Raw genomic sequence first — 13,334 nt, 5'->3', positions numbered from 1 at the left:
GTGACCTCCACGTGGTCATGGTCGTCTGGTGCTGGGGCTGTGGGGCGGCAGGCAGAGGCTGTGCCCAGGGCGCCTAGCTGAGGGACCTTGGAGGACGTTGAGATGTCCCCCAGCGTGGAGCTTAACCGCGGGTGGGCAGTCGGTTCTTCCCACTGGAAGAGAAGGGAGGAAGTCCGCGAGCCAGGCCGCCTGTGCTTGCTGATGAAGGAACTTCCAAAGTCTCGTTCTTAGACACCGGGGCCAGGGCCAGGGGCGGGGCGCCACTAGGGTTTCCTGTCACCCAGTGTCTCAATTCTTGGTGTCACGCCCCGTGGGCGGGGCCAGGCCAATCCCCGCCCCGTGGTGGGCGGAGCAACAGGCCGGGCGCTGTACTGGCATCCTCGCTCCCTCCCTCCCTCCCTCCCTCCCTCCGCATCCCATCCCCCAGTCCTGGGTCAGACCCACTGCTCCCCGCCGGCTCCTCACCTCTCGCTCCCACTGGCCAAGTCCTCTAGTCCGCCAGCGGCAGGCCTCCTGGCCAGTTTGCTTGTCCCAGGACTGGCGGGCGACGGTGGAGGAGGTGAAGGGTGCCACCGACCCTGGCGACACCACTGCCTTGGGGGCTCCTCCTCCTTGGTAGCGCCACCACCGCTGTAGGTGTCACGCCCTCTGACAGTGGCAGGGAAGGCAGTTGCTACCGCTCTTCCCACCTAAATGACGACACCGGTCTGGGGGTGATCAACTTCGCTAGGGGACAGTGGAGAGTCCGGGTCTACACACCCTAGAACCCAAGCTCAGAAACGTTCACGAAGGTGCAGTGAACAGGAATGGCCACTTGGTGGCAGGTGCCGCCTTAATGTTTTCTGCGTTGGTAGCTTGGGCGTGAGCTGGCAGTGGGGACTTGGATCAGGGTCAGGAGAGTCAAATGCTTAGAGCACAGCGTTTAGGAAGACACTCCCAAGGTCATGCAAGGGTCTGTTGGATGTACCGTTCTTTCTTTCTTTTCTTTTCTTTTCTTTTCAAATACACATAAAACTAAATTTGTACTAGACCTGAGGGATGGATTGTTAAATTTAGCAATTGGCACCCACCCCCTACTCCGCCCCTGTGGTGCAAATGATAAATAGGCTGCGCGGTGAACCAGAACATTGGAATCTGGAGTCCACCCAGAGGTGCCTTGGGAGAAAGGCCTGGCGATCTACTTCTGAACAATCAGCCATTGAAAACCCTTTGGGTGGGTCCTACACAGTTCTGCTCAGACAGTACCTGGTATAGGAGAGGGCCCGTGGCAAGAGTCCATTGCTAGAGCACATTGGGAGAATGCAGAGAGGACAAGGGGCAAGGCAGGGCAGCAGGGCTCTCCTGCCTGCTCCACAGTGGCCGGCTCAGCCCTCCAGGTGCACCTTTCAGAGGTGGGCCGGCGGCTGCTCCATCTCCACTGTGGGGCCACTCCTTGTTCGGTGTGTGGTGGGTCTGGGTCAGCAGGGCTCAGCGGGCTGAGGTGGAGGCACCCTCCGAGTGCCGGGCACAGCCCTCTGTGATGTGGTCTGCTCTAGGCCCGGGAACTGTCATGCCTGCATGTGTGTCTGGATCGCATGGGGGTTTCAGCTGAGGCTCCAGGTAAGCCCTGCTCGGAACCAGCTGGGTTCTGCCTGGGGGTTGATGAAGGTAGGAGTGGGAAGCCCACGGGGATGTAGAGCCCAGCAGGCTGGGAAGGTTCTTTTCAGAATCCAGCCTCAAGCTTGTCCACCAGGCTGTGTCTGGGCTGGACACTGAGTTCTTTTTTAGCCTGACACCCACAAGTCCTGCAGGCCTCTTGCCTGACTTACCCACCCTCCTCCCCAGATCAGGATAAACTGGAGCTGGAGTTGGAGCTGAAGGGGTCGTATGAAGAGACCCAGACTCTATCTTTGGGCACAGCCTCTGCCTCTTGCTTCCACTATCTGGCAGCCCAGGAGACAGAACTGAGTGGGTGCCTGAAGGTGAGTCTCGGTTCTCGAACTTGCCCACCCATCCAGCCTTTGATCAGCTCCAGCTACTCCAACTGACCCAGGCTCCCCGCCACCCCCACCTGAACCGCCCCGCCCCAACATACATACATAGCCAAGTCCCTGCAGTCTTCCTGTTGGACTCCTCATTTAGGGTCCACTCTCTTGGCAATAGACATCAAGGATTACCAGAGGCTGGGGTGGGGGTGGTAGGCTCCTACAGCCACACTAGTCTTTGTTTAAAACCCCCCAGTGATTCCCCTAGCAATGCTCTTAGAATAACGTTTGATGTCTGTGGCCCACCAGGCCCTGTGCAACTTGGTCTTTGCCCATCTCTCCCCCACCCCACTTTGCTTCATATTTTGCCTCCTTCCCAACACGCCAGCTGTCTCTGCCTTTTCTTGCTCTTCCAACCCACCTTGTATGGTCCCTGCCCTCCTCTGGCTCTTCCATGGCTGCCTCCTCCTCCTCCTCCCCCTCCTCCTCTTCCCTCTTCCAACTCAGATAGTGCCTCTTCAGAGAGGTCTTCCTCATCCCCGTCTAAAACAGACACACCTTTGTTTGTCTGCCCCATCATGTTGCATTGCATGGTTCCTGCATAATGCTTACAAAGGAAACGGGAAGTACCTTGGTTGCTGATCTGTTTCTGTATCATGGAATACATGCTGTGTAGCTGGAACAATGCCTTTGCATGACATGCTGGCAATTATTCGATCACGACTCAAGCGTCAACCTTCACTATGCTGCAGACACAAGCTGGTTTCCTGAAAACGAGGGGCACCGAAGGCATTTGCTGATGAAAAGCAAATATTGCAACTCATGTAAAGCAAACAAACATGTTTGCAAGGGCACGCACAGCCCACCTCATGATAAATGGAGACAGGATGGGCGGGCGTGGGCAAGGATCTCACCAAGACATCAAAGGAAGGATTGCCTGGGGCAGCTCTGCTGTACAAACCTCTTTCCAGTTACTGAAGAGCAAGGGTGCCACTTTGAGGGCTCAGGTGTGCCCAACGCCAGCCAGGATATTTTTAATGTCCTCATCTGAGTGTGAAAGTTGGACAGAATAAGGGAGACCAGAGTAGAATCAGTGCGGTGGTGCCGGCGCAGCATGTGGACCAATCTGTCCTGTCTGCAGAAAGTACAGCCAGAAGGTTCGCTGGAGGGTGAGACTTTGGACAGGTCATCTGGGAAGGTCAGGCCCTGAGAAAGGACAGGATGCTCGGTGAAGTGGCGGCTCGGTTCAGAAAGAGGAAGCCCCATGAGGAGGTGGATGAACGGGGTCTGTGGCAGTAAGTTCACACATAACCAGAGGAGCACAGCTGGGGGCTAGGCAGCCTTCCGTTGTGTTGTCCCAGCCCAGTGTCACCTACCACAGTGGCATGCTTGTTCTTTGTAATGGTTGGTGCACGCCAGGTGGGCTTGGGACTGAATGGAACACGGGGCCTGTCTAGCTACTCTGTGAGGAGGTACCAAAGGAAAGTATGAGTGAATGAATGGGTGTTTTCTTCCAGAGAGCCGCAGGCAGTGCCTGGAACTTGGACACCTCAGCTGAGCACCTCACTGTGCCCTTGAAACCCTTGCCCATGGGGAAAGAGGTGACCATTGATGTCCCAAATGTAAGTGGCTTGGAGTTGATGAGCAGTGCCAGGGAAGATGAGGACGGGGGACTCTGTTACCTCCAGGAGGCAACCAGATCTCTTTTACAGGCAGGCTCTCGCCCCCTTGGTTTTAGGTCCCAGGAGCGGGCCTGCAGCTCAAGGCAGAAGGCTGGTAAGAGACCTGTGTATCGGTGGGGGGTGGGGGAGAGAGGGAAGGGGGGTTTGTACTGAAGGGCATCATGCAAAAGAGGCGTGCTCTGAAAAGGGCAGGCCTGGCTTGGAAGCAGAGAGGTTATCTGGCAGCTCACTGTGGGTGTGGCTACCTCATGACTGAGCTGTGCAGGTGCCCTCTGACCCCCGGGGTCAATTACTGTCTCAGTCCCAAGGAGCTGGCCGTGCGCCTGGGCTTCGAGCTGTGTGCTGAGGAGCAGGCCTTCCTGAGCAGGAGGAAGCAGGTGGTGGCCAAGGCCCTGCAGCAGGCCCTGCAGCTGGAGGGAGACCTGCAGGAGGACGAGGTCTGTCTGGGGGCGCCCTAAGGGGGGGTGCCTATACGCTTTCCAGACACTCCAGTCAGCAGACCAGGCAGTGGGCATGTGTGGGGAGTTTGGGGGTCCTTGTCCCCCTTGGGCTACATTTTGGGTCTGGGCTGAGTTCTAGCTCCAACCCTGACTCCGAGGTCCTGACCATGAATGAATCAATGAAGCGCTGTTAACCTGGAGGCTGAGAGCAGGTGGGGTCCCAGGGGAAGGCAGTGGGCAGCTCTGTCTTGTCTTTTGCTGTGCACTCCAGGTCCCCATTGTGGGCATCATGGCCATTGGAGGGGGTGCCCGGGCCATGACTTCACTCTTGGGACAACTGTTGGCCCTGAAGAAACTGGGCCTCCTGGACTGTGTGACCTACTTCAGTGGCATCTCAGGCTCTACATGGTGAGGACTCTGGGGCGGAGCAGAGATGACTGGGGCCCAGAGAGGGGAGTGGGGAGCCAACACCAGAGGGACCTTCTAGATCATAGGCGCCCAAACTTATTTGGCCGACTGCCCCCTCTTCAGAAAAAAAACCAAACATCAACGACTCAGCGCCCCTCTGGCAATAAAAAAATTTGTACTTTATTCAGGCCATCATCTAGGATCAAGTGTAGGACCCCTGGTGGGATCGTGGTTATGAGCGGGTCTGCAAATCGCGCAAGGTCAGCCGTTTGAAACCAGCAGAGGCTCCGCAGGAGAAAGACAAAGACCGGCTTTACTCCCTGGAAGAGTTAGCGCCTCAGACACTCACAGGCGCAGTTCCACCCTGTCCCTGTAGGGGGCTCTCCATGAGCCAGCATGGACTGGACGGTGGGGAGTTTTGGGTTAGGATTGTTCCAGCCTCTTTAGGGAGCGGTGTTGCTCACTTTGGGGAAACACGTGGAAAAGTTAAGTAGATGTGAGCAGCATGGCCGGCTGGGCGGCTGTCCGTGAGGCACTTGCTCTCGGAAGGAAGGAAGCATTCATATGGCAGCGTTGGTGCACGAGGTACGTTCTTAGCTGATCCCGAGCGAGCTGGGTGTGAGCTGGGTGTGAGTCATAGTCACACCGCCCCCCACAACCCTCCCCCCCTACTGACTGGCTGGGGTGACCTTGAGTTCCACATCTCCTTTGATTACACACTTGACTCATCACCAAGCTGGAGAGGGTAGTATGGCGGACTCCAGAGAATCCCAGTGAGGTCAGTTAAGTAAAACACTTTACATACTGTCTGGCCCATAAGAGGAGCATTTTGGGGTCGTCATTTCCCCTTTATTCTTCCCTGAATACTCTCTGGGATGGGTTCTTATATTGCCAGACAGTAGAGATGACCGCAATAAGTCCTTATTCAACCTAAGGACAACATTGGCTCCCTTCACCCCCTCCACGGCCCATTCCTTGGATGCTTACCGAGGTGTGATTTTCAGGAATAAGAAGAAAAGCAGCTGTCAGCGAAACCCGAAGGGTTCAGGTGACAGGAGCATCCGTGAAGGCAGGAGGAGGGCGTAGGGCTGTGTTGTCGCCATGACAACCCTGGCTACCCACGGCCTCTGAGCACTTGTAATGTGGCCAAGTCCAAATTGAGATGCGCTGTCAATATAAACTGTATGGCAAGTTTGAAGAATCGGTTTGGAAAAGAAAAAGGAATATAAACTCTGCCAATCTTTTTTTTTTCTCTTCAATATCTTGATGTGACAATAACATATGGCTATACTGAATAAAGTAAAATATATATGAGAATTAATTTCACCTTAAAAAAACAACAACAAAACTTTTTAATAGAGTTATCCAAAACTCAGTGCCATGGAGTCGATGCTGACTCATAGCGACCCTATAGGACAGGCTAGAACTGCCCCTGTGAGTTTCCAAGACAAACTCTACGGGGGTAGAAAGCCCCACCTCCCTGCCACATGGAGCTACTGGAAACTTTCATATGACCTATATGGCTTGCATCATGTGTTCATTGGACAGTGCTGGCCAAGAAGAACACGTTAAGACAATGTTTCCCAACATGGGCAGTTCCACTCCCTGAGGGGTTGGGGGGCTTGGAATGATCCAGACGGGCTGCAGAAACAGATACTTTGTCTTGGGTTATGAGATAAAGTACAAACATACTTCATTGCCAGGAGTTCTGGAGTCATTTCTTTTCTGAAAAGAAGGCGGTAGGCCAAAGAAATTTGGGAACCTATGCACTAAGAGACTTTTCAAGATGAGGGGACCTTGATGCCAGGAGGTGCCCGGGTGGGAAGGAAGGGTGAGAGCGACTTGTGCTCTGTCCCTACTGACCGAGTCCCTCTGCTCTCCCAGGGCAATGGCCCACCTGTATGGGAACCCCGAGTGGTCCCAGCAGGACCTCGAGGGACCTATCCAACACGCCCGGGAGCACATGGCCAAGAACAAGATGGATACGTTCTCTCCAGAGCGCCTGAGGCGCTACCACCAGGAGCTGCAGCTTCGGACCGAGCAGGGCTACCTCACCACTTTTGCTGACCTCTGGGCTCTGGTGCTGGAGAACATGCTGCACGGGCAGGTAGGCAGCTCTAAACCTGGATGGAGCATGGGAGGAGGCGGGGGCACTCACCCCACTGGCAGGGCATACAGAGAGCCAGGGCTGGTGGTTATAGGATAGGGGTACCACCGTGTCCTGGCCTCTTCCCAGGCTAGTCTCAACAAACTGGCCCGAAACAGAAATGTCTGGGTTTTCCCCAAGAGCCAGGAACCAGGCAGGGTCAAAGTCAGTTATGCAAACACAGCTTTTGAATGTTGTTGGAGAGTCAGTGAGGTGGCTAGAAGCACTTTTGTTTCACTTATATGGCAGTACACAGCTATCATGGATTGGGTCGTGGTGGGTGAATTTGGGCTCCTAACTTAATGTGTAGTCAGGGCTGCACCCTGACTTCCATCCCTTTTGTGCTGTTGTCATGGCTTGGGGTTCTCGGGAGACACAGAGGTGGTGAGATACCTATATATGCAGAAGCTTCAAAATTTTCATAGAGAAATTCTATTATATTTTAATTCCATTTTCAATAAGCTTTTTGAAGCCCCTTTATCTCTGTGTGTGTGTGTGTGTGTGAGTGAGTGGAGAGGCAGGGGGAGGAAGAAAGAAAAGAGAGCGAGGTTGTTTGATTTTTTTCCAAGGAACTGGCTCACATGGTTATGAAAGCTGTTAGTCTAAACTCCATAGGTCAGGTGGCAACACTGGAGGCTTCTGATGGTTCTGTCTCAAGATCCATAGGTCAGGTGGTGGGAAGAATGCACAGTGAAGATTGAGAGAGTTATGCCAAGATATCTATTCAGATTCTCACAGCAGAGAACGCCCTCAGGAGACAGGTCACAGAAGTTTTGCTTTTCGACCGATGGGTTGATTACATCACATCGCATTACATTACATTATAATACATTATGGAAAGTGATATTTCCTTAAGTGGTCTTGTGGAACAGCCACTAAACTGGAGTTTGGCCACCCCACTGGGAACCACAACCTAACCAAGCTGACACATAAAATCAACCAACGCATCATGTAAAACTTGAGGCCCAAGTTTGCCCAACTTGACAGACGCCACCAGGGCAAAGTGGCTTTGGTGCTCAGACCTCATTTATATCTCTGGGCTCCTTCCTGTTTGCCTTTAGATTTTGGCTTGCAGTTCCTTACTCTCTTGGCAGCTCTTAAGTGCTTAAAAATTTTTTTTTTAAATGTTTTAAAAACCTCAAACACTGTTAGTATTTTCAGGGCAGCCACCAAACCCACTGCCACTAATTCCAACTCACAGCAGCCGTAGGCAGGCTTTCCAAGATTGTGGATCTGTGTGGGGAGAGATGATAGTTCAGCTTTCTCGCCTGGAGCAGCTGGGGGGTTGAACCAGTCATCTTTCGGTTGGCAGCCCGACGGCTGGCCCACACCACCAGCAGGGCTCCTTTGGAGTGCAACGGGGAGTCTAAATAACCTCCCCCGTCGTGACCAGAAATGAAGCCTACATATCTTTTCTAAAAAACTGGACATCTGAACTAAAATGACTTAATTGCTTGACATGTTTTGTTTGTTTGTTGATATGCCCTCCGTGTGCTTGGGGCATGCAGTTTAAGTTCATGTTCAGGTTTGAAGGAGGCGTGTTTGAACAGCCGGCTTTCTGTCAAGTGCAGCAATAAGTTTCTGTTAGCGTGGGAGACTCATAACCATAAGCTCCTGAGCCCCCAATTTCCACCGAGGGCAAGTGCCTGAGGGTGAGCTGGCTCCTCCCTGGATCCCAAGCAGACACACTCCCACCTGAGGGCAATGCTTTTCTCCTTGCTGGCCAACGGTTGGAGAGAAAACTCAGTGTAGGCTGAACTCACGGGCAGACTCAACATGAGGTGGGTGTGCACCCGAAAGCTATTGCTTGTACGGTTCCCAGAACCTTTCGCAAACCTAGTGCCTGGGACTGAAGGTCTCATCTGGCATCACTGTCCACCTCCCTTCCACGGCTTGGCTCACAAAGGTGGGGCCGCTGGGAGCCAGGATATGGGGCAGGGGAGGGGCAGAGGCATCACGGGCCCTGCTGTCCTTGTGAATGGGGCCCCCTGGAGACAAGCAGCGCTCAGCCAGTGTAGAGCCAGTGTAGACGCTGGTCCCAATGTGGGTGTGGGAGGGGGAACTCTAAGTCCCACGATAGGGAGAGGAGGTGCGAAGGGGGAACCGATTATAAGGATCTACATGTGACCTCCTCCCTGGGGGACAGACAACAGAAAAGTGGGTGAAGGGAGACGTCGGACAGTGCAAGATAGGACAAAATAATAATTTGTAAATTATCAAGGGTTCATGAGGGAGGGAGGAGCAGGGAGGGAGAGGGAAAATGAGGAGCTGATGCCAGGGGCTTGGGTGGAGAGCGGATGTTTTGAGAATGATGAGGGCAATGAATGTATAAATGCGCTTTACACAATTGATGTATGTATGGATTGTGATAAGAGTTGTATGAGCCCCTAATAAAACGATTAAAAAAAAAAAAAAGAAAGGCTGCCTTCCCACCTCCAGTCTGGGCCCCGAGCTGGGCTCTGTCTGGTGGAGCTGCCACCTCAAGGGGGCTCCTCCTGGCCTCCCTCAGCCCCCCTGCCCTCTCCCCAGGAGATGCACCACACGCTGTCAGGACAGAGAGCTGCGCTGGAGCGGGGACAGAACCCTCTGCCGCTCTACTTGAGCCTTAATGTCAAAGAGAACCGTCTAGAGACCCTCGACTTCAAGGGTACAGCCCTGGCTATTCCCTCCCAAGCCCCCTCCCCTCTCCAAAATCCTCTAGACATGGAGGGTCCCCAGAGACTTCAGACACGAACCTCCTTTCCAACCTCGGGGAAGAATGGTTGTCCCACAGGGCTCATGAGTGAGCCAGGGGGTGGGATGGGGCCCTGTCTGCACTGGGCTGAGGGTGAGGACCTGGGCAAGGGGCTGGGTCGGGGAGTGGCCAGTGCAGGAGTCTACGTTTGTCTCATCTGTCTGCACTGGTGCCCACCCTGCCAGGCAGGAGGAAGGCTGAGGCCAGCTGACTCCCCTCACATGCCTGCCGGTCCCTTGTACCCCGTTAGAATGGGTGGAGTTCTCTCCCTATGAGACTGGGTTTCTGAAGTACGGAGCCTTCATCCCCTCTGAGCTTCTGGGCTCTGACTTCTTCATGGGACGGCTGATGAGGAAGCTCCCTGAGTCCCGGATCTGCTTTCTGGAAGGTGAGGGTACTGGGGGGCACTTTTCAGGGCAGGCCTCTCTGCCTAGATAGGACTCCTGTGGTGGCTCAGGTCTGGGCAGGGACCTAAGGTGGGGTGAGTGCAGGGCGGAGGGCTGTGAGGAAAAGTCATGGCAGGGACAGCTCCCCTTCACCCCCATGATCCACCAACCCCCAAGGGTGGGACCACTGGCCTCTGGGTGGGAGCCGGACACCTGCCATCTCTGAGGGTTTGGCCCTGCAGGAGTCTGGAGCAACATCTTCTCCCTGAACTTGCTGGATGCCTGGTACGGCCTCACCAGCTCCGGGACAACCTGGACACAACACATCAAGGATAAGATGAGGAGCGCAGGTAGGGAAGGGGGTGCCGAGGGGTGCTGAAATGAGGCCTGCCCCCTATCCGACACTCACTGGCTATGAGCCAGCCATCCTTGGGCCTCTAATGGACCACAGTCTCTTTCTCTGGTCCCAGAGGAGCCCCCTGCTTCCTCAGAGACACCCTCGTACCTTGAGGCCTTGTGGCTGCAGCCTGGGACGGCACTGGCTCAGGCCTTCAAGGGCTTCCTGACAGACAGGCCCCTCCACCAGCACAGCCCCAACTTCCTCCGTGGCCTTCAGCTGCACCAGGAGTACAGAAGCCAGAAAGACTTCTCTACCTGGGCAGGTAGGACCATGGCCATGCTCAACTCAGAAGGCTGGGCTCCTGAGTAGAAAGTGTCCCAGGCTAGGGGCTTCCAGAGGCCTTGGTGTGTGTATGGGGGGCGGGGGTGGTCACAGGGTCAACTTCTTGGCTGGCCTAGAAGAGAGGCCATTGGCCAGTCTCGGAGAGAGGCTGGCTAACAGCTGTCTTAGGAGGGTTACCTGAGGAAAGAAGGGGCGTGCAGTCAGTTGTGATGTGTCCAATCCCAAATCAAACTCACTGCCCTTGAAGAGTTGCTGCCGCTCATCTCGGCCCTCTAGGAGGGTAGAACCGGCCCTGTGGGTTTCTGAGACTGACTCTTTGTGGGAGTAGAAAGCCCTCCCCGTGGAGTGGCCAGTGGTTTCCAGACCGTTCGCAGACCAATCCGTAACCAGGAGACCACCGGGGCCCCTGCTGTGATGTGCCGCTAACCCCAAATCCAAAGTTACGGCCACCTAGTACCAATCCTGACTCACAGAGCACAACTGCTGGGCGGGTCTCAGAGGCGGTAAATACGCGAAGGTCTGGTCAGTTTGAACTACTGACCTTGCAGTTAGCAGTCCCGTAGGTAACTACACAACACGACACTACCAGGGTTCCTGGTGGTAAGAAGGTGGCAGGGTGGCTGTCTCTCTGACTGGAGTCGCCTCCCTTACCAGACAGCCAAGTGGACTGCACCCCCAGTCAGCTGACCCCCCAGCAGCCCCAGCTCTGCCTAGTGGACACCGGCTACTTCATCAACACGAGCTGCCCCGCCTTGCTCCACCCGGGCCGCAAGCTGGACCTCATCCTCTCTTTTGACTACTCCTTGTCCTCACCCTTCGAGGTGCCTCTGGCTTCACCCAAAGCTGCCGTGGGGACCCCAGGCTCTCTGCCCAGCCAGGCCAAACTCTAGTGGCCAGTGGCAGAGTCTCTGCATTTCCTGTTCAGATGGAGGGGGAACAGACACCTGCCAGGGGCCTTGGTTGGGAAGGAGTATGGGCCTGGGGCCGAGGGCTCCCAGGAGAGGGGAACAGGGAGAACCTCCCCCCTCCCCCAAGAAGAGCAGCCTAGACAGGGCTAGTAGAGGGTCTGGTGGTTTCCGCACCAACCCTGGGGCTTTTTGGGGGAGGGTGGTTGAGGAGGGCTGAGATAAAGCAGTAGATCTCCTAAGGAGTTTCTCTGGTTCTGAAAGCTTGAATAATCCGGCATCAGAATGCTAATGGGGGAGCAGGTGGGTTCTGGGTCTATACTCCACGTGAAGATTTTAATGAGAAAATGTCAAAAGCCTCTGGGATCCATAGACTCCCTTCAAGGCACTGAGTAGCATAACTGGGGCACAAGCAGACCCAAACTGGGCTGTGGGCTTGCTCCCGAGGGAGCCGGTGTGGCCTGGTGCTCTAGCGCCCTGGTTAGGATGTTGGGGGGCTAGTTGGGTTCTCTGCGTGCCCCTCTCCTCGTAGGTGCTGAAGCAGACTGAGCTGTACTGCCGGGCCCAGGGGCTGCCCTTCCCCCGAGTGGGGCTGAGCCCTCAGGACCTCCACCAGCCCAAGGAGTGTCACCTCTTCTCGGACCCTGAACGCCCTGAGGCCCCTGCCCTGCTGCACTTCCCACTAGTCAACGCCTCCTTCAAGGACTACGTGGCCCCCGGTGAGGCAGCCCCTCAACTCCCTCTTCGCTAGGTTGCCCCATTCGGGGCTCTTCCCAGCAGCCCCCGCTAGCAGAGGGTGAAGCGCCTGAGCAGGGCAGCTATGGAGTCAGTCTCCCCGTCCCAGACATGATGGCCTGGCCTGGGTGCTAAGGTCTCCATGCTTGTGTCCTCCTTTGGGGGACTCCCTTCCCGCCAAGCTCGCTGGAGCGACACCTGAACGCCTCTGCTCTGTGGAGGAAGCCGTTGGAGGCTGATGTCATCAGGGTCATCCATGATGTCATTCATGCTCAACAGGCAGCAAAGTTCAGCCTCGACTGCTAACCAACCAGCTGGCAGTCTGACCTCGCTGGCCGCTCTGTGATGGGGGCAGCGCCCTGACCACCTGTTCCCTTACGGAGGACACAGCCCAGGAAGCCTTATGGGATGGTCCTGCTCTGTCCCATGCGGTCACAATGGGTCAAGGTGGGCCCCTTAGCATACACACAACAACAACACACATTTCTGCTTCTGGGGAAGGACACAGGGAGCCGAGAGGAAGCCAAGAATCCCCTTTAAGTGGGCAGCCTCTAAGCTTAGCCCTGCCCAGCTAATGTCTTTTAAGTCCCAATCCCAGCCACCCTCCCACCCCCTGCAGGCATCCCACGCAGCCCGGCAGAGCTCCAGGCTGGCCAAGTGGACCTCACCGGGGCCACCTCACCCTATTCCCTGCTCAACATGACGTACCAGGAGGACGACTTTGACCGCCTGCTGGGCCTCTGTAACTACAATGTGCAGAACAGCCAGGCTGCCATCCTGCAGGCGCTGAGGATGGCACTGAAGCACCGCGCCTTGGTGACCAGGCCTCCTGGGGTACAGACATGAACATGAGGCTTCCCGGAGCCCTAAGGACCCCACACCACCTCTCCAGGGGCTGGGGTGTTAACCCAATCTGTAGCCGGGACTCACCTGGGCTGGAGTTTCTGGCTGTCCCAGGCCCAGGCCCCCTCTGCCGATGGACGGTTGGACTGCCTTGGGTGCCGGATCCCACCTAAAGCGCTCCTCATGTCTGTAGCTGGTTGGAGAGAACCCAGCCAGAAACTCTGCCCCCACCAGGGGGTGGCACAGCTGGCCGGACAGGACAAATTGACACGATTGTTTCCAAGCGTGAGCAGAATGGATTTGGGGTACACATTGCAGGTGTCTGGCAGGAAGACTGGGACAGCTTGATCCGAGAGGTGGCAGCACCAGGCACCAGCGATCATAGATCTGTCTGACTCCTGCCGGACCT

General features: G+C 55.6%; 1 protein-coding gene across 1 annotated transcript in view; it reads left to right on the top strand.

Moving 5' to 3' along the window:
• The window catches only part of PLA2G4D (phospholipase A2 group IVD), a 21,276-nt gene extending 8,348 nt beyond the window's left edge, over positions 1 to 12,928 (top strand). Inside the window, exons 6-19 of the mRNA XM_004709468.1 lie at positions 1,536 to 1,599; positions 1,825 to 1,971; positions 3,492 to 3,586; positions 3,703 to 3,740; positions 3,948 to 4,083; positions 4,358 to 4,494; positions 6,379 to 6,601; positions 9,170 to 9,287; positions 9,625 to 9,762; positions 10,003 to 10,110; positions 10,231 to 10,422; positions 11,097 to 11,263; positions 11,880 to 12,066; positions 12,702 to 12,928. Coding sequence (XP_004709525.1) covers positions 1,536 to 1,599; positions 1,825 to 1,971; positions 3,492 to 3,586; positions 3,703 to 3,740; positions 3,948 to 4,083; positions 4,358 to 4,494; positions 6,379 to 6,601; positions 9,170 to 9,287; positions 9,625 to 9,762; positions 10,003 to 10,110; positions 10,231 to 10,422; positions 11,097 to 11,263; positions 11,880 to 12,066; positions 12,702 to 12,928 — 1,977 coding nt within the window. The remainder of the gene's footprint in view (positions 1 to 1,535; positions 1,600 to 1,824; positions 1,972 to 3,491; positions 3,587 to 3,702; positions 3,741 to 3,947; positions 4,084 to 4,357; positions 4,495 to 6,378; positions 6,602 to 9,169; positions 9,288 to 9,624; positions 9,763 to 10,002; positions 10,111 to 10,230; positions 10,423 to 11,096; positions 11,264 to 11,879; positions 12,067 to 12,701) is intronic.
• Positions 12,929 to 13,334: the final 406 nt, after the last annotated feature.

This window comes from Echinops telfairi, unplaced genomic scaffold (assembly GCF_000313985.2).
Source record: "Echinops telfairi isolate 266 unplaced genomic scaffold, ASM31398v2 ScPeMD7_8;HRSCAF=38, whole genome shotgun sequence".
NCBI lineage: Eukaryota > Metazoa > Chordata > Mammalia > Afrosoricida > Tenrecidae > Echinops > Echinops telfairi.
The sequence above is the reverse complement of the archived record's forward strand: the minus strand, read 5'-3'. Positions and strand labels throughout refer to the sequence as shown.